This window comes from Musa acuminata, chromosome BXJ1-7 (assembly GCF_036884655.1).
Source record: "Musa acuminata AAA Group cultivar baxijiao chromosome BXJ1-7, Cavendish_Baxijiao_AAA, whole genome shotgun sequence".
Lineage (NCBI taxonomy): Eukaryota > Viridiplantae > Streptophyta > Magnoliopsida > Zingiberales > Musaceae > Musa > Musa acuminata.
This window is the reverse complement of record NC_088333.1, coordinates 1,429,482-1,449,997: the sequence shown is the minus strand read 5'-3', so window position 1 is coordinate 1,449,997 and position 20,516 is coordinate 1,429,482. Positions and strand designations below refer to the sequence as shown.

The following is a 20,516-nucleotide window of genomic DNA, read 5'->3' as shown; positions in this document are numbered from 1 at the left end:
ACATTAAGTTGAGAAGAACAATGTTCTATGAATAAGGAGGATGGACAACTCCACCAAGTCTATAGTAAATTAAATATCTAGGGCATTTAAAGCTAACGGATATTCATTTTTAGGTCTCCCAGTATCTCTCCTATTGCCCACCAATAATACTCTTTTCAACTCCATCAACGACTCGAACAATATGATAGAGAGAGAAGTAAAAGACATTCCACAGTCCAAGTAGGCATCGTTCTCTGTTTTGGAACCAAAGAATGTTGGCGTCGTATTAATGGGTGTTGATACATCAGACAGCATAGAAATTGTATCTTAGACACCCGAGAAGAAGAATTCCACATAGAATTATAATCAAAGCAGGCAATCCATTGGTTTACAATTGAATGGGTGGCACCAGAGTATGGTCCCTTTGTCAATGAGTTGGTCAGCAGAAACACCTTTTGTCTCACTAACTGCTAAGCCTAGCTATCAAGAGCACCGAGGACTTTCATGTCCTCCAGGAAGGCCATATACGAGTCGTCGATACTCTGCGACTTGGGGCCTGATGTAGTTGCCGTCTCTGGTTTCGCAGCAGATGTTACAACGGAAGGCTTGGAAACTGAGGCCATAGCAGGGGGATGCGACTTTGGTTTTGCTTTGGGAGCAGCAGTCTCTCTCCTCACACGCACCGATGCAGGCACCTGCTTCCAAGTCGACAAAAATTACCCATCAAGTAATTCGATGGACTAGCTCTATAAACATCAATGACACCATAGGATCATTGTACAAAAGGCAGAATCGTGTACATTAAGATTCTAAAAATGCCACAGAATAAAATTCTTTTCAATAAAAGAAAAAACAAATGTGTATGAGCATGCTTGCGTGGCAACCACAAAACAAGAATCCTTACTTCAAACAGCTCAACGTTCTTGTATCAGAAGTGCTTACCATAAATCAATGCTCCTTGGACATTTCAGGATTATTTACAAGTTTTATATCTAGAGGTACTTGTATCTAGAATTATTTAGAACATTTCAGGATCTATTTAGAAGTTCTATATTCTCCAAACTTCTTTATTCTGAACAAATTGATAACAATCATAAGATCCTTGTGACTATGTATCATGTTTTCTGCCATGTTTCTCTGTTGCTCAAGATTAATGCAATATTTCGAACAAATTTTTTTGTCAGATCTATGGCAAATATTTTTCTACTTTCTATGTGTCATCCAAACTTGAGAGCCAAGAAGGATATGGTCAGAAATCAAGTCAATGAAACTAAAGGATAGAATACTGTTATTGGATGATGACTTGGGATTTCGTATGGCATGACCATTTCCTTCATGTTCAAAAACCTTCTAGCAACTACCTGCACATGTTCAAAATTTATCAAGCTCACCGATATACCTTGTCATTGTGTGACTCAATACTTGGTGGAAAAGGTAGTGTGTGCGTGCGCGTGTGCATGTGTGTATATAAATATATATATAGGTTATTTAGCTATCAAGGTTTTTCACTAACACTGAAAGACATAGATAAGATCATAAAAGTTGTAAAAGCCTGAAGAAAGTAAAATCATGACAAAATGGGAGCCGTAAGAATACGAGCAATGATTATGTTTATAACAATGATACTAGAGTTAGCCCCGTCAAGTTAAAGAGTTTCACATAATGCAAGATAAATAATTCCAAAAAAATTATAAGTTGAAAGGTCCAGCTGCAATGACAATCAAAAAGGCCGAAACATACCATGGCTGTTAGTTCTGGATTATGCTGTGCTAATGGTCTCTTGACAACAGTTGATGCTGCTGATTTAACATATGATGGCTTCTGGGGTGCAGAGGGCCTCAAGGAATCAAGATCATCCTCTTGAGGGATTGGGTAACCTAACTGAAATGGAGGCCTTAGAAATGGTGGTGGCCCTGGAGGTGCTGCAAACATTGGCCTGGGAATTAATGCTGGAACAATTCCTGGGGGAGGTGGAGGTGGAGGCCTCCCAGAAATACCAGGAGCTACCAGCAGTGGCCTTAAATCAGGGGGAGGGAAGTGTGCAATGGCAGGAGGCATCATGTCAGGTGGCAAAGGATTTATTAAAGAAACTCTATAAGCCATAGGTGGTGGCTCTCTTGGAGGTGGTGGCACCAGCAGAGCCATCTGTGACTTGTAATTTGAAATTGGAGCACTGCTCTGGGCAGATTCAGATGATGCGTTATCGGATTGTGCTGATTTTGTTGGTAATCCTGGGGGTGGTGGAGGTAGAGGAAGTCCAGCTGTCACCTACAAAAGAAAGAAAAATATAATATTTCATTTAAAAAACAAATAATTAAAATAAAAACGACACACAGCTAGCTCATGAACAAGTTGATGTGCATGATGAACAAGAAAGATCACTCAAACTAAATTATGACCATGAAAACTGGTATATTTTTTAGGGAAAGAACACAGCTACAAAAACAACTCGTGCAGTATAAATTAAAATATGCCAAGATTGCAGTACTTTAAAAACAAATATAACAAATTAAGGTTCCAAACAAGCATGATTACATGTTCAAATAGAATCACATATATACCTTATCAGAATCTTTTATAATTGGCCCATCTGAATCTGCAGTTTTATCAGCTTCCTTTCCAGATGCGACAGGTGGAGGTAGTTGCAAAGGCCGCTGAGGTGGAGGTGGAGGTGGTGGTGGAGGTGTAGGCAGCAAAGTAGGAATTGCAACTGATTCTTTAGGTTGGGGTCCTGGAGGTGGCGGAGGGGGCAATGACGAACTCAAATTGGCAATAGGCTTTGGTGGAGCTGGTGGAGGGGGAGGTAAAGGCATAGATGGTTGCAATACAGAATCATCATCAGAAGTCATTCCATCAGCACCTGGCAAAGGTGGTGGAAGTTGTGGTGGTGGCGGTACAGATAAAGCTTCTTCTGTTTCTGATTTTGAAGATGATGCTGCCGCACTTGAAGAAGCAAGCAATGAGACCCTAGGTCCTGCAGTGCGCTAGAAGAATTAGATGGGCAAAGAAAATACTGTAGTAATATTACTTAGACAAATCAGGATAGTCACCTATAGATGATTTATACATTGGAGGTTTTCCAGGAGGTGGTGCCCCTGTTGGGTTCAATGTAGGATGATAGTAAACAGAGTCCTGCAGCCACAAGCTTTTTAGTGTCTCCAGGGCTTACGGTTCAATTAAACAACTTGATCCAGATGATACCTCAGGCTTTGGATGTCTATCCCTTTCCTCTTCCTCTGCAGTTGCTCTTCTTCGAGGGGGGCCCAAGTGACTGATAGGAAGAGAAAAACAATCATGAGAGACTGAAAATAAAAAGCTACCAAAAGAATTGCAGCATGACTTCATGCCATAAAACTAACCTGAACATTACTGGTGTCTCACCCTTATCCCGCATTTTCTCTTCATACTCCTGTTCAGAAGCTAAAATGTGTGAAAAATGTATGTGAACATGATTAGATATACCATCATACAAAATTAACAAATTCATATGGTAATATGCAGTCAGTAACAAGATCAAAATGAGTTGGCCTACTTTTATCACAACAAGCCTGGTAGCAATTTTCTGTGTGCAGCTTCATGAATTATTTGACCGCACTTAAGACTTCTTTCAAGCTCTAATCTTCCCATTTCCATTTTAAATTCCCACCATATATGTTCCCAATTTGACCAGTGACTTCAAAAAAATTCCCTCAGATTTCCCGTCACAAGGTAACTGACAAGTATAGCTACATACTAGATGAGTTACACAGGGGTCTCAGTTGTAAAATGACAACCATCTTAAGTTGCAGAATATGCTCCTTAATGTCATATGATGCGCCAGCACCACTCAAAAGCACATCATACCTGCAGAAGCTCAAACTTAGTATTTTCTTTAATCTGCCTACCAGAGGAACATGCACGCATTATCCATATAATGTTAACATGAGGTAAATATATAGAATGGCTTTCCTCTGACAGAAATTAGGAACGGTAATAGAATTTAATTGCAGACAACATACATTCACCATAATGCTATTATGATGAAGGGTCCCCGGAGTGAACTCTACATCCTTATCCCTATAAAGGTACTCGATTAATAGCAATCATAGCACATATGCTAATTAGTTTTAGTGACCATTTTCTACATTTGTTGTCCTTGTATATTCGTTAGGGGAAAAAATGGATATAAAAATGACTAATCAGCTAGTTAAAAAGTGAAGCTTTGAGTCCTCTTTTTACTATAAACAAATCTGTAATCCTTATGTTAAAGAATGCTTAAGTCTTTCGTCAAGAAAGTTATCTTTTTATAATAACCAAACAGATACCATTCAAGATGATCAGAGAGTTTAATCAGCAGTAAGGACCTTTCTTTTCTTCAACACTAGATTCAAGGTATCCTCAAGCTGTCTCTTCTTATGCTTCCTTGCCTTGTCAAGAGCACCATCTGCTTCTGCACAATGAAAAAAACAGTCAGTAAGACCTTGAGATACTTATTTTAACATCATCAAGAATTAAATAATTAAGACAAGGAGAGAGAGAGAGTGATGAATGTCTGCAATTAAAATGAGATTAACAAATGCAAAAGAATTGACCCACTTCAAAACATTAACTAAACATAGGCAAGACCCATAGAGGGCACACGTCTTGCATACAGCATTATGTCTTGTGTTTTGACAACTCAGGTAGATATCTCAAGGATTAAAGGTGTCTTTACTGTTAATAAAAATGGTACTAAAAACTTTTGACTAAAAGAGGTTCAGTTGAATAAATAAAGTGGCATTATACTCGATTAAAGAGCATGACTCTACTTTGTGGTTGAGTTTGTAAAAATAGTGTTACCATGTGCCAGTTATTCTAAGGTATTTCAATCTACTTTCTTACTTTCCATAGTCAAATCTATGCAGACCATCCATATAGCAGATTCAAATAAATCAAAGAGATCCTCAGCACATTACTTTTTATCCCAAAGATCAACAATTATGGACAAAGTATCAGCTATCATGACTTAATCCTCCAAAAACCTTCTGCCAATCATCATAAGCCAAAATAAGTTCTGGTTGGAGTTGAATTACTTGGGGATAGTGGCACTAATGCTACTCACCATTTAGCTCTATGGAGGTCAATTTCTTCTGATAATTCAAGGATATCGTTATAAAGGACAAGTGCTCTGATATAGGATATGGAATAGGAAGAAAGCATACATATATAATATAAAACATCAAGGACAAGTGTCATGTCTCTCAATCAGTGATTTAAAAAACGCTAGACACTAAAAGGCATCAAGGTCCAAAATCGCCGAAGGCACTAGGCACTTACTCAAGCGAAGCGAGAAACTTTGAAATATTAAAGTATAAAAAATTTATAATAAAATTTATAAATAGATATTAACAGCGTTAAAATCTAAATAAGGACTATTATATGATAACAGTAGTTATCAATCTACTGTTAACAGTATTTAATCTACTGTTAACAGTAGTTAGAGAGGGAAAAAGAGTCACCGACGGTGGAAAGTGGGGAAGAAGAGGATGACAGTGACAGAGGAACTTTCGAATGACAGCGACGACGACAGAGGAAGCTGCGAACGACAACAACAGTGGCGGAGGAAGCTTCAGTCAACAACAACGATGGAAGAAGCTATGGACGACAGCACTAGCGATGGTGAAAGCTTCAGACAGCGACAGTGGAAGCTGCGGACAACGACATTGTGGGCAAAGGAAGCTTTAGATGTGTCCGTCGGTGGCGAAGGAAGATGTGATCCTCTCCCTCGATAGTGGAAGGAGCTACACACGAAAGCAACGACGGTGGAGGGAGCTGCACACGAAAGCTACACCTTCGGACTCGTCCGTCAGCGACAAAGGAAGTGTTGATCCTGTGCATCGATGGTGGAGGCAACGGTAGAGGAAGCATCGGTCTTGTGCGTCGGCGGCGGAGGCAAAGACAAAGGGGCGGTGGAGGCAAAGGCAACACTAGGGTTGCTCGAAATCATTTGGGTGTGGAGGGGGCAGTACAAGTAAAGTAACTTTATGTAGCTTAATTAGTTCAATCGAACCAACTAGCTACTGTTCAACTGAATAAGGAATCATCTGACTCCTTTTGGGCATATTACATGTACAGCAAAAAGAAAAAAGAGGAATATCTATAAGGAAATATATAAGATAACAGCCCTCCCAATCCCCTAGGCATATCTCGGATCTGGTCTTCCCAATTTCTCCCCAATATCAATCAGTGATTGAAAGAATCAATAATATTCCTTATGACTGATATAGAGGACTTCTCAAACTCCTATGTACGAAAAAAGACATGCTTGTCCTTCTGGAATTAAGGATCAATTCTAAACTCAAAATGATAATGCAAATAAGAACACCTTAGAAATCTGAAGATAATTGTATTACTCAAAGATCATGAGTTGCATATCATGATTTCCTTCTCTAGGCTTTCTCTACAATTGAGATAAAGGTCTAGCATCATTGTTAAAGAACTAAATAAAAAAAGAGATCTCACATATCGAAACTAAATGAATAACACCCTCAGCGAACTTGTAACTTTACTATTTAAATTGGTAGTTATCTTCCAACTCATTTAAAGTTCCATGAGAACATGAAAGATGCATATTATTATTCACAGAATCATATAGAAGTAGGGAAAAGAATGAGCAAATTTAACAACGAAACTGGTTAGTACATGTACATAATAGGTTGTAAGCAATTCAAATAACTTAGGATTATCAACCACCTAAAAGTTATATCAAATTACCAAATGCAATATCTCTATAAAAACTTTTAATTAAACATTCAGGTGAAGTAACTTACTCATCCTTTCCAACTTCTCAATTTGCTCCCGAATGGCTTCAGGGTCCTTCTTCAATATACCAACCTCACGGACCTTCTTCCTTTCTTTTTTGTTCTATGACAGCAGTTACATTGAAAAGAGTAAGTAACATAAACAACAAACTTATAGTACACACATATGTATATATGTGTGTGTGTGTGTGTACATAAATATATATATATATATATATATATATATATAAACAACAAACTTTGACCCCAGTTACATTGAAAAGAGTAAGTAACATAAACAACAAACTTATAGTACACACACACACATATGTATATATGTATGTACATGTGTATATATATGTATGTATATATATACATATATATGTATATATATACATATATATGTATATATATACATATATATATATGTCATGGCCCAAATTTGACCATAAAATCTGACATACGAGTCAACTAAAAAAAAGGTAAGATTTTGGAGTGCTCTCAACTAAAATGCCAAAATTGTCAAAGAAATATCAGTCTATAGCTTGTATACACACATCAATTATGAAACAAGATAAGTAACATATTTCATGAAAATTACATAGTAACACATGTTAGATAATCTGTTGGGTTCTTTTGATAAAAATGAAATAACAGTAAGCATTTTAATTAGGTATGTGAAACCAGAATTGAAAACCGTTATTACAAAGTGCAATTCATGTCAATTTCCTCACAGACTGCAAAGCAAGTCTCATCTGTGCAAAACAAAGCAAAACAAGAACTAACCAAAATGAATATTTGTGGTGCCCTCAATGCAGATGCTTAAATTTTCAACATAGCAAGATGAATCATACAATCATATAGGTGCTATAATGGTTAAAGGGAGAGATTCGGAAAACAAAAAAATTCTAGTTAGAGGATTAATGTGGTATGTATGAAAGCCTTAGGAAAAAAAAAAGCTCAATGTTAACAACTGACACAGTAGAACATCCATTTAAACATTTTAGCAAATTATTTTCCTTTTTTATTTCTTCTATTTTTTCTATAATGTCTCTCTCTTTATCATCATTGTTACAATTTCACACACATCTAAATTACATCACCATTTCTTCGTACAATTGATTTTCTCTTATTTAAAATCAATAAGATTTGTTAGCATTTCAATATCTTATCAAATATGTAAAAAATTAAATAATGTATGGAACCATAACAGGATAGTACTAATCTTTCTACATAGAAGCTCCAAAATTAAGGTTACTTCTGAGAGCTGCAACTTGAAATGGTTTAAGGTTCATGGTTAACCCATCCAACCCAACCAAATTATCAGGCCATTTGGCAAATGTGAAGCAGCAAAACTTAAGATGTTTAGCACTAACCTGTTCTCAAACTAAATATATGCGAACACATACGATGGCTGATAATAGGAGGCTCTAGTCACATTGTATTCAATTTGGCTGCCTTTGGACTCCTAAAGATTATAATATTTTATTGATGCTTGATTGGTTTCGTACGCATGTACCTGCATGTCCTAAGGGGGCAATAAACTTCTGGTTCAACCAAATTCATTAAAAACACCTTCATAATCAAAGACTTCTAATTGTTGCAGGCATGTCTCGGGGAAATTTTATTTTAGATCCCGTGACGTAGACCAAGCCTGACAGACAAGGTAAAAGAAATCACCAAAAAGTAGCATAAACATAAAAAAGTCCAATTTCCTTGTCATCTTGAAAGACATAAAAGGAAGAAGTATCATATGTTTTGCATTACAGGAATGACCAATTAGTTAGGTGAGAAAATCAATGGTCTATAAAGGAAACAATGAAGGCAAATCTGCACATACAGAACCGAGAATCAATTTAGGAAGAAAAAGTGCACATCAACTTAGTTGAACCTACAATAGACTGAAAAAAGGTTTAATAAAAAAAACTCCAGCGTGCTGCATCACCAATCCCACTTATAAGTGTAATCTTTTGACAAGCATTTCAGCCAAGTGTTAGTAATTGAGATATTGTTTCATCTTTGAATTTCTAATTTCCCGCAATGCAACATTTTCCAGTGGCATCTCTTCAAGGAAAAAACATAGAAAGTGCACTCTCGTCCTCATTTTTCCCCTATTGTTCCTGAATCCTCACATCACTTAGCATGACAGGTAGAAATATCATGATTGCTTTTACAAAGTAAAAAAAACCTTATAGCATTTTCCACTAATACAGAATCATCACTCAGAAATAGTAAACAATGTTTGCAACTCAAATAAATAGACACGAATGAGAGATGAAATTAAGTACATTAATTTTAGTTCTTCTTGGGTGTTAAGCAGTAAAAAAGAAAGTTTTTATGCTATCAAAAAGAATAAATTATTTCACGATTAATACAAAGGATATCAAGAAGACAGATTACGATTTTATCTTTAAGAACCAGCAGCTTCACATTTGATCCCAAGTATAATAAGAAAGTGGGAAAAAGGACTCGGTTCCCAATCCTTATTAAAAAAAAATCATATATTTTTAATTAGCGCCCAAAGAATCCAACACATTTCATCATAAGATATCTTCCATTAAGCAGAAAAAACGATGCAGACTAAACTATAGAAAGAAAACCCTAAAAATTGAAATAAGGGTAAGAAAGCGGGACGTTCAGAAACAATTACAAAGAGAAACCCCTAGGAGCAATGCCACAAGAAAGAAGAGAAACCTAAGGGCAAGATCGAATCAATAGAACGGGTAAACTAAAGGGTTGATGTTTGGTACCCGTTTGAGCTCCTTCTTGCGGAGCTCTTTCCGGTAGGCGTCGGTGGGGTTCATCACCTTCCCTCCCTTGGTCGTCTTCATTTTGTCCTCCCCTCCGCTGCTCCTGCAGAAGAGAAGGAAACCCACCCTTTACTTCTTCTTCTCCTGCTCTTCTGCTTCTTCTTGCAACGATCGCTTTCCGCTTCTGGTTCAACTTCGATGGCCCGAGTTATTTATCGCTGGCACAAAATTAAGTTGGACCGGATTCGAATTCGGGACCGGTCCAAGTCGGCCTTTAAACTTTCAAAAAAAGCCCATTCACGGTTGCAGTAATGGGGGCCACATTATTGTAAATATCATCAAAAACACCCCTCCAAGTTAGAAAAACATATATACCCATTTCATCTATCAGACTGAAATGTTATCGGTCAAAGAGGAGTTGGAGAAAACATAGTTTTTTTTTATATACATAAAAGCAAAATTCATTTTATTACACATTATATGAGCCTTCTTCTTATCATCATAGTTTTATATATATATATATATATATATATATATATATATATATACATAAGAGCAAAATTTAAACCTAAATTAATATGTCAAAATCTTTACTGATTGACATCTGTTTGTAATCATAATATTTTATTATAATCTCTCTCCTCAAAAGTGCCTTAAATTAATAGGTTAAGAGGCTTCAATAAAGGTCAACAAAGTGACAGTATGACTTTGGCTCTCATGGAAGAAGCTAAGCTGCTGCATTAATTTTCCAGAGACTTGAGCCAAGGAACACATCGGTCACGTCAGTTTATAGAAGAAGATACGATGCCTTTTGATAAATTCAACTGAATTGATTTCCCCATTCCTTTCTGATACGTGGAAAGAAGATTAGACATAAAATAAATATAAGATTGTTAATTATTGTCTCGGATATGAACTAGAAACTGTGAAGAAGAAGAAGAAGAACCCACAACCACCACAAACTGGCATCCAGGATTGGTCTATCATTTGTCAAATGATAATAGTTCAAGCAGAATCCTAGCTTCAGAAATGATGTGAGAATATATTCCATAAGAAAACCTGACATTGACCATAATGCAAAGCTACATTACTTAATTTCTTCAACCTTTGTGTTGCTGAAATCAAAGGTCAGAAATAAGAGTCCGCCATGTTAATTCCACACGAAGCAAAAGGAGCAGGGAAAATACACGAGCAAGGAATACTATCGATGAAGCTGTTCCACGATCACAGTATACAGAGGCTGCAAAGATTTTTTATATGACACAAACCTGGTCCTAAAGAAACTTTTTACATCATAATCTTTGAGAGTTTTTATTTAAATCACACATAAATAAAAAGGGCATAACAATCTTGGAACGAGATTGTGATCAGCTGATAAATATTATTGATGGGTCACAGCAACACTCGTCGATGAGGCAGCAACAACACAGAGCAGCGAGACTGCCGACGATAACAAACCACAGTTAGCACTAACAAGCATAGCGGAGATGATAATAACAAATAAGTGTAATCTTGCCAGAAGAACTGTATGGGCAGATTGTGACGGCATATTGATTTCCATACAATTAGCCATGTTCTTAGTTATTAAAAATTGAATCTTGGCAACAAAAATCCCCGTTTGATCGGAACCAAAGCCTGATTCTGATTTATCACAAATTTTGGGATTTTGTTTCTTTAAGAATTTTTTTGTTTCTAATTAATTTCTTTACCTTTTTAGATTCGGATATAATCATCTAAAAATCTAAAAAATATTATTGGAACAAGATTGTGATCAGCTATAACAACAACACTCATCAGGCAAACAACAACATCAGCAACACGGTAACGATCCAATAAACATAGTGAATATAGTTCATAAAAAATATATATTTTTAGATGGACTACAACGGTAAATGACAAGGGCACAATTATTTTCATAGCCCTTAGACTTTATATGTGATAAGATTTGTTGTTTTAGTTATTAAATGTTAATTCTTGATAACAAAATTCCCCATAGGAATGGAAAAAAAAACTGATTAATCACAATATACTGAGATTGTTTCTTTAGCTATAATTATTAAAAAAACTAGAGTCTTTTGTTATGTTTTTGCCCATTTTTTTTCCTGATATTTGATATGGTTTCTTCCGAATCGGATAGAAACTAACAACCAAAAACCCTAACGACACGAGAGATTAAACAGGAAAGACGGAGAAGGTGAAGGAACATACCATCCTTCAAGAAAACCAGCCTGTCTTCGTGGTGGTGGAGCAGCATACTGTGGTGGTGCCATCACAGGTGGCCCTTGATAATAGCCTACAACAAACACAGCAAAGGAGAAGAGAAAGATGGATATCTGACATGCAAGAAAACTGAAAACACAGCAGAACCCTAGACGGACAAAAAAGAGAGATCTACAGTCTCGGATCCAACAGATGATGATACACAAAACTCCTTGATCAAAGATCACCAAGAAACAACAACGAGCAAGGAATTAAAACACAGCAGAGCATCGTACCTTGAGCAGGATAAGGGTATGCGTACTTTGGATCGCTCATCTTGCAACCGGGGTAAAGGGTTTTGTCGGTACTGCGAGGAAGTAAAGGAAACGGCGACTACAGAGAGAAAGACCACGTCCTTATAGAGAGAGAAAGAGAGGCGCTGGAATGAACGGAAGGGTGGAGAGGAGATGCATCGACGTGGCGGTGTGGGTATAACTTTCTCGCGAAGTTAAAGGCGTCGAGTTGTTGGAACCTTCTCTCTCTCAAGCAACCTTCGAGAAGGTGCGACCCCACACGAACCGCGCCATGTGCATCGAATTTAAATCTGATCCGGTTCGACCGGCTCAATTTTAATCAATTTTGATCTTGATGTGATAGAGGCCCATTTGATCGATCAACCATCGGTATAGTCTATAGGCTCACGAACTTATAATTTATTGATTTTTATACTCCTAAATCAAACCAATGTTGGATCGAATGATTTTATCATTGTAGCTAAGGGCTCGTAGCCGAGGTACACGACTCGACTCGGGAGCAAGTTTACTCGACCGAGGTGCAGGGTTTGGGCCTTCATTCTAGTGCCAATCTGATAAGTGATCATTTGATCAGTTAAACTATTAGTGCAGCCCATAGGTTCTATCCGCTTTGGATAATGGTATACCATACGATTTTATCCATTTGGAGCATGTGAACTCTAAAAGACATATGTGAGGGTAAAAGAGACCCGAAGGACTTACGAGCTCTTGGTTCATACTTCTCAACAAATATAGGATTAAATAATTTTATCGATGCTCTCTCTCGTATCAATTATATTTTTTTCTAAATATATTTTTTCTAGTTGATTTAGATTAAAAAAGAGAGAGAAAAGAGAACTAATATCTATTTTTTTTGTCTTTAAAAGAAAGCTAATTAATTAATGTTGGAAATTTTGACCAATTACATGAACATGGTAAGTTTTAGTGGGTAGGGGGTAAAAGGTGGAAGATGAGTGGAATATGGTCATGCCGTCTTTACGAGCAAAGAAATCGGATTGAATTTTTTTTCTTTCTTGGCTTTTATTCCTTTCGTCTCCAAGACTCCTCCAGCTATTTAGCTTCCTTCCGTTCATGGCGGACAGTGACAGACATGATACGACTTTTGTTTTTGTAAAGCAAATACATCTTTTATTGATTTGCTCGAGATTGGTTATATAAATTTCCATTGTTACTTATTCGTTTCACATTTATTCATTCAGAGTTTGAAAACAGAGTATCTTTGTTGTTGTTCTAAAGGACGATTTGCATGAAAAAAAACTCTTTTTTAGGATTTTTTTTCTTCTCAAAAGGTATATGAGCTTTTAATTTTCTTATTTAGTATTTTTTTATAATATAAATATTTCTCATTGTCGCTATCTCCTCCGTCGATTAGGTCTCGTCGATCGTTGTCGCTATCGCGACGTGATCACATTCGTTTCGTCGTGGTCACCTATTCTCACCTCACACTTCTCATCGCTCTCGACTCTCTTTATTTATACGTTATCCTTTGTGCTCTTGTCATCTAACTCGATCTCAGTCCTCTTTTTCGTTTCCTTATTTTTATTAAAAGGAAGTTTTCTTTGTCACCTCTCTTTCTTATCGACTTTAGTGATGGAAAATGATAGAGGCAACACTAGTTAGGTGACGAAGAATAATGATAATGATAATTTGATATACCAATAATAGGATAGAGTCCATCACGATGAGACGAAGGTGATAATGGGTAATTCTCACCGTAAGGATAAAAGGATAAAAGGACGAGGAAAAAAGATATTTAGAATATTAAAAAAATATGAAATAAGAAAATTAAAAATTAGAGACATCTTCGTAGAAAACTTTTGCTTATAAATGATATAACATATAATATATTTGAAATGAACATAATTAATTAATTTAAATTGGAAATATGAAATACCTCAAATGTCTTTGAAATTGTTATCGATATAATGGTTATGATAGAGTTCTCGCGGGATTAATGAGAGTGTTTAAGGGAAATAAATGCTAAAATTTGATTTTTAGAGGGACAATTATCGCTGCAAGCCCGTCGTCGCCGCCCTCGTCGACGAGTACGAGAACCTCCGGATACCCCTCGCCGCCACCCTCCAGGAGGAGCTTGCCCGCGCCGCCGCCTCCCTTCCTCCACTCGCCCCCCACGAAGCAACCGTTGTTGCCCCCGCCCCGGCCGCCGCCGACGACGACAGCAAGGAGGACCCCTATCGGGCGGTCGAGGACATGTTGACCTTGCTCTACTTCGGCTGCCTGTTCGACGTCGAGCCGCAGAGCGGGTTGCGGCGACGGCGCTGGTCCAAACCGAAGATGCCCTCGTTCGAGCCAGGTATCAGCACAAGGTGAAGTTTCTGCTGTGTATATGGAACTAAACTTTTGATGCTGATGTTAATTCCTGTGCTCTTTTTGTTTGTTTATTTATCAGCTCAGTACTTGGATGTTCGTAATTTTCATGGCATTGGTTTGCCTTTGGATAAATCGGTCTCTTGGGAACTTCAGTAAATGCCAAGTTGGTTTGTTTAGATATATGGTTCTTATGGTGTTTGTATAAATGTGCTCTTAGGAAAGGTAATGGACTCGTGAATCGTGAAATTTGATGTTTGTTGAATCTTTTAACATTTAGAAATTGTCAAAGTAGAACCAATGCTGGCTGCTCGTTTTAGCATGCATCTATTTGGATTGGCAAGTTTTTTGGAATATCCCAGAGCCATGGAATAAAGAATCTTAATATGAGGAGTTCTCTTAGAGGAAGGAAACCCTGGTAATTAGGGTTTGGTTCTTCTATTAATGTCTAATGTATCTTTAGATTTTAATGAGGGAGAGGAATATGTGAGAAATATTTTTGTTGTTCGTGGGTTTCTCTCTAGGGTATCTAGAGAGGGTACTCTCAAGGGTTTCTAGAGAGGGTGGGAGAAAAGGATGTAAATTCTTTGAGATTTATGTGAGAATGCCTATAAAAAAATTTGTGCTTGAGTGTAATAACTCAAGGGCCTTGTAATCAATCTTATAAATTGAGGAATTTGGTTTTCTCCATAGATATAGACGGAATTTGTCGAACCACATTAATGTTGCGTTAGCTATTTGGTACGTTTTTTATCGTTACGCTTTGGTCGATTTTTCTTTTGGTTTTTGATTTTTTTCTTCTCTCCCTCTCCAACAAAGTAGTATTAGAGCCCAAAAAATCCGATGACTAGAGATTCAACAAGAATGAGTGATAAGATTGAAAGGAACGTGAAGCAAAAATATTCTCTCTTTTGAAGGCACAAAAGTGGATAAAATACTCACCGAGGGAGAGGTTGTTGGGATTGACAAGTATTTTGGGATTCCTGGAGCTAGCATCCTAGTGGGATAAAAAATCCTAATACAAGGAGTTCTCGTGAAGGAAGGAAATCCTAGTAATTAGGGTTTGGGTCTTTTCTAACTAACTTATGTATATCTAGGTTTTGGTGGAGGGGGAAGAGCAATATGTGAGAAATATCCTTGGAGCTCTTAGGTTTCTCTTTAGGGTATCTTCAAGGGTACTCTCTAGGGTTTCTAGAGACGGTGAGAGAAAATAGTGTAAATTGTTTTGGGTTTATGTGAGGGGGTTTGCAAGGAAATCTATGCTTGACTAGAGATAACTCGAGGGCCTTGTAATTAATCTTATATATTGAATAATATGTTTTTCTCCATGAATATAGGCGGGATTTGCTGAACCATGTTAATCTTACATTGGATTTCTGGTATGTGTTTTATTGTTACACTATGGTGGATTTCTCTTTTGGTGGTCAGTTTTTTCTTGTCTCCCTCCCCAATAGCATCAATGTGGACCTTTGAGCCTAAAGTAACAGCTAGCAATATTACTTCTCGTTATCAGAATAGGAAGGGCATCATCATACTCATATATGAAAATACTCCTAATCAGAGTGTATGCTCGTATATGAAACTCCTTTATATGAGTATATTTATGTTTTGCGTGCAACAGCATTTGACTGTTTCATTTTGAAGAATTTAATGGTTGAAAATTCTGAGAATCTCAGTCATAAATGCAACAAAAGCACAGGAAACTTTTTGTCATAAGGTAATAGGTGCTTGCATAGGAAGTTATATTCTAATATTTATCTACTTTGAAGCTTCACATGCTATCTTTTCTTTAACACCGTGTACTATTTTTCCAGCTAGCACATGCATTAGAGATTCAAATTTACCAAAATTGATAGAAAAAGAGGACTTTTTTGAGACATGTTCTCTCTCCACCCTGCTGCAGCAGCTGATACCTCAAGGATAAGGTTTGGAAATTCCCATACAAGACATCAACCTTAAGATTGTCTTGGGTACGTATGATAACTTCTTATATCTTGCAAAATCTACTTGGTTATGAAATGCTAGTTTGCCTTAAGTTGGGCAGATCAATGGGATTGAAATTTTCACCCCAGCACATCATGTGAGCTTTTTTAAGCTCTTTCATTGAATTCAGATCAGGAATTTCCTTGAAATATAGAAAGGAGGAAATAGGCCTGGGGGCTTGAAATTTGCTCCGAGATTTCCTAGTTTGTCCCTTCCACTGGCATGCATGTTATGAATTTTTCTACCTTCCTTGAAAAGACAAAAAAAGAGTTTTAAAAAGAAAATGGGAGATGTCTCAAGTAGTTTTTAGCAGCAAACTTAATATATATTTCAGGCATGGTGCTAGTTTGAAGGACAGTTATGAAAGCCATTGTAACCTGCATACTGCAAAAATGGGAGACAGATGCAGTGGGAGTAGTTGCAAGGGGCAATACAGTTCTTGTGGCTTTTTTTTCCTTGTGCCCAGGGCTAGTAGTGAGTTTTTGGTCATAATTATTTTGGACAAGGGATTTTTGTGGTTCATGGTACAGCTACCACCAGCATGGTATATGCCACAGTTTAGTTTGTGGAAAAGCTATCTGATGATATCATACAGTAGACGTTTAGCACTTTTCCAACTTTACAAAGAACAAACATCAGCGATTCCAAAGATGGGCTTCACATAGTTGTTCAAGTTGTGTTGAATTTTGTTAGATGCATATCCATGCAAAACATTAGAGAACGATGTGCAATTCACCATAAAATAATTGGAAAATATTGTTTGACATGTTAGAATTAATTTTGGTTCTTTTATGTAAATTAATGTACCTATTCATCTCTAATAGATTGTTGGATATTTTTCTATATAGTATGGCGTGAGTTATTCGTTTGTTTCATCAACTTTTGATAATTGATAAATCATCTAAAGTTCTTTGTTCATCATAGGTGTAGGGGTATACCTATTTTCTTTCTTCTTTCTTATGGTTATTGTAGTTGACGTCTGTTGTCCCTCTTCTTTTATTTTGGGTTTTAACTTTTTACTGAACGAGACATCTCGCTTTTCTTCTCTTCCTGTTTTTTGTTGCAATCTTCTTTCTAGCTTCATGTTTTATTTTAGCGGACCATTTTCCTAATATAATTAGCTTCGTTCTTATAAGGGTCTGAAAGATTATTGAAGCTGATATTGCAATCGCCAGTTGGAAATGAGTTGTCATCTCTTCTAGAAATATGTCTTCCTGATGATTCCTAATGAGATGTGATTCCAGATACGATCAAGGAATTTAAAGTTCAGCAACCAGTTTGCCTTGTTGATCTGCTAGCTGTTCAAGAGCTGTGTTTTTAGAACTGGCTTCACACCTGGCAAAATTCATGCACATCTTTTTCGTTCTTTGTAGATGTTTTAATTATTGGATCAGAGGCTGATAACACATAATTAATGAGTTTATCTGCATAAAATGCCGTACTTCTGTACTAGCCGATTTATAATCCCATGCCCCTACTATATCCTGTTTTGGTATATCATTTTACCTATTCAAGGAAAGATGTTGGGTAGAATCAGGAGTAGTATCAGGACAGAGGATTGAGAAGATACCTTGAATTTTTTTCCACTCATTGATGGAATCATGGTTTTTTAACTATTGGTAGCATGGAGGGTTTCACAATGTTGTCGCCATACAGCTTGGCATGATATGACTGGCACATCCCCTGTGCCTGCTGAAGAAGGCAAAAATTGGTCTATGTTATCAAAGTAGCCACCATTGGTGTGGCTCGACTTCAAATCCCATGTGCTTGCTGAAATTTCAGCCCTTGGATTGAAGGGCTTGTCTTTCAGTAAGTAGTTCCCAATGTTTCTATTGGAAAAAGATTTCTTCTTGCTGATTCTGCTGCTTTATTTTACATTTTGATGTGAAACAGGACACAAAACATGAATTAGCATTCAAACTAGTGTGTTTGTATGTATCAAATGATAATGGATACCCATGAGTAAATTACTGTGGTGACATTTATTGTATCTTGTAGATGAAATAATGTACTCTGATTATAGTTGGTAGTTCGAGTTTAGTTATCGCCTCTATTCTTCTGATGTTATGCAGAGTCAGGCATACATACTCTTGTCAATACTGTCGGTGGTGTGATTAGTCATTTTCTGGTGTTGGTAGAGCAAGCTTAAGTTTGAGGTTTACGTTGCAGGAGGATGAACAACCTAGAAGTTCAAACAAAGGAACTTCGCCCTGGATCATGAAGTTATCCTTGTTGATGAACCTCCGAAAATGGTAACCAGCAACAAAATAGAATTCCTTGTGCCATCATATTCATATATATATGACTTATTTTCAACTTTCTTTATGCCTTTTTTTTCTTCTTCTTTTGTTGCTCTTGCAGGATGAACCTGACACAGCAAGCTCTCCTGCAGATCCTAACCAACAGGAGCAGCAAAAACCACAAGTAGACTCGGACGAACTCAACTAGAGGGACATGGACAAGAAGAAGAACAATATATCCTCCGTGAACAATATATTACAATAGAAGAGGAGGTGGCTGGGGTGGTTCTTCCTCCTGCACTAACAATGGAGGTCATGTCGAGATGGATTCAAGTGCCAAGGCTTCAAATCCTAGCCTTTTATCAAGTCATTTAAAGCAGTTGTTGTTGTTGCATCATTAAATGTTGCTGACTTCCAACTATTCAATCGCTGTTGTGTCTGGGGATGGTGATCATTATCTATTAGATGCATCTGTTTGAACTATGGATCGTAGATGATGAGAAAACAGACCTGTGCTTAATTTGATGTACTGCTCTGAAATCATGCAACAAAAAGAAGGAAACTGCTCCTCTCCTGGAATCATGCATCACGCTTTTCCCCAGAAACCAGTCAAGACCAAACGTATGGACTGAAACTGTTCAAAGACAAAAAAGAAAGATCGAGAAAAAGAAAGCTCAGTCTCTCCACTTCTACAGGCCTTCTCTTCCCGAAAGAAAGGCGAAGATGCCAAACCTAAAAGCAAGGAGGGGTCCAAAGCCTGAGTCGCCCCATCACATCTGCATCCATGACTTGGGCAGGCAGCAAAAGGTCTTCTCCTTCACAGGATCCAAACAGTGTGCAGCAAGTGCTGCTATGTCCATGTCGACACAAGTAGCGCGACAACTTCTGTGCTCGCTCATCGTTCGTTTCTTGTGGTCCGAAGAGCTGAACGTTGCTGGTTGACACCATTGGAGCTTTCCTCACGCCAAACAGTGTGCGGCAAGTCCTGCCATGTCCATGCTGACGCAAGTAGAGCGACAACCTCTGTGCTCTCTCATCCTTCTTTTCTTGTGGTCCGAAGAGTTGAACGTTACTGGTTGACACCTTTGGAGCTTTTCCTCACGCCACACTTTCGAGTCCCCACCTTCAATAATCTCTCTCTCTCTCTCTCTCTCTCTCTCTCTCTCTCTCTCGGAGGCACCCACATTGCATATAATAGTTAGTTACTATGATGGATCGATCGAATAAAATGTAGAAGATACAATTTATGAGCTAGCAATTTGCAAAATAATTTCCTCATCCTAAATTGTTGCTCATCATCGTAAGAAAAAAAAAATAGTTCTAGTGTTATTCGATAAAATGAGGTGAATGATAAAAATATTCTTTAAAAATTACATGGTTAAAATAGAGAGGAGTATTTGGACTTTTATATTATCATCAGATATCTTTTAAATTAACAAAAAAAAATTATATGACCGTTTTTAGATCAACATTGTTTTATAAATCCGAGTGTCGAGCTAGTTAAGAAATAATATATAAAAAAAATCATGTGGCTAAAGTGAGTATCGAGGCGCAGAGTCATTAGGTATAATTAAAAAAATATATTTTTTTTTATTTTAGAACTATTGGATGCACGAAGGATAATTTAAGATGATATAAATACGTACGAAGGATAGGACATATAAAACAATTAATCTTAGTGGTAGATGAACACCTAAAAATTTACGAAAAACTATCTGTCAATATTCAAACACTCTAAATTTAACTAAGAATATAATCTCTAAGGAAATTCAATCCCAAGTAGTTACCACTCGTTGTATATTAATTATCTATTAGTATAGACACCATTTGTTGTCAATATGCTTCGCAACTCCTTTTTGAAAAGGTGTATAACCTTTTTAAAGAAATCTTAAAATTTTGTAAATAATTTAAATTCCTAAATATTCTTTTTTCTTCTATTTTCAAGCATTTAAAATGCATATTTTC

General features: G+C 37.0%; 1 protein-coding gene and 1 long non-coding RNA gene across 3 annotated transcripts; one reads left to right on the top strand and one right to left on the bottom strand.

Annotated features, from left to right (window-relative positions):
- Positions 1–320: 320 nt before the first annotated feature.
- LOC103990901 (protein EARLY FLOWERING 5) lies at positions 321–9,712 on the bottom strand. 2 transcript variants are annotated; one of them, XM_065190543.1, is made up of 9 exons: positions 9,488–9,712; positions 6,768–6,861; positions 4,323–4,408; positions 3,339–3,388; positions 3,181–3,250; positions 3,030–3,111; positions 2,541–2,953; positions 1,720–2,247; positions 321–674 (listed from the first exon to the last, which is right to left on the bottom strand). In XM_065190543.1, exons 1-9 carry the CDS (start codon positions 9,566–9,568, stop codon positions 456–458), a joined length of 1,623 nt encoding a protein of 540 aa, XP_065046615.1. In that variant the 5' UTR covers positions 9,569–9,712; the 3' UTR covers positions 321–455. The 2 variants fall into 2 exon arrangements, with proteins under 2 accessions (XP_065046615.1, XP_018683979.2); XM_018828434.2 differs by lacking the exons at positions 4,323–4,408; positions 6,768–6,861; positions 9,488–9,712 and adding an exon at positions 3,512–4,300 and having other exon boundaries at positions 3,339–3,399.
- A 4,181-nt stretch (positions 9,713–13,893) lies between these two features.
- LOC135679822 (uncharacterized) lies at positions 13,894–19,229 on the top strand. The gene is made up of 4 exons (XR_010515340.1): positions 13,894–14,327; positions 16,143–16,298; positions 18,481–18,563; positions 18,673–19,229. It is a non-coding gene; the product is annotated as an uncharacterized LOC135679822 (long non-coding RNA).
- Positions 19,230–20,516: the final 1,287 nt, after the last annotated feature.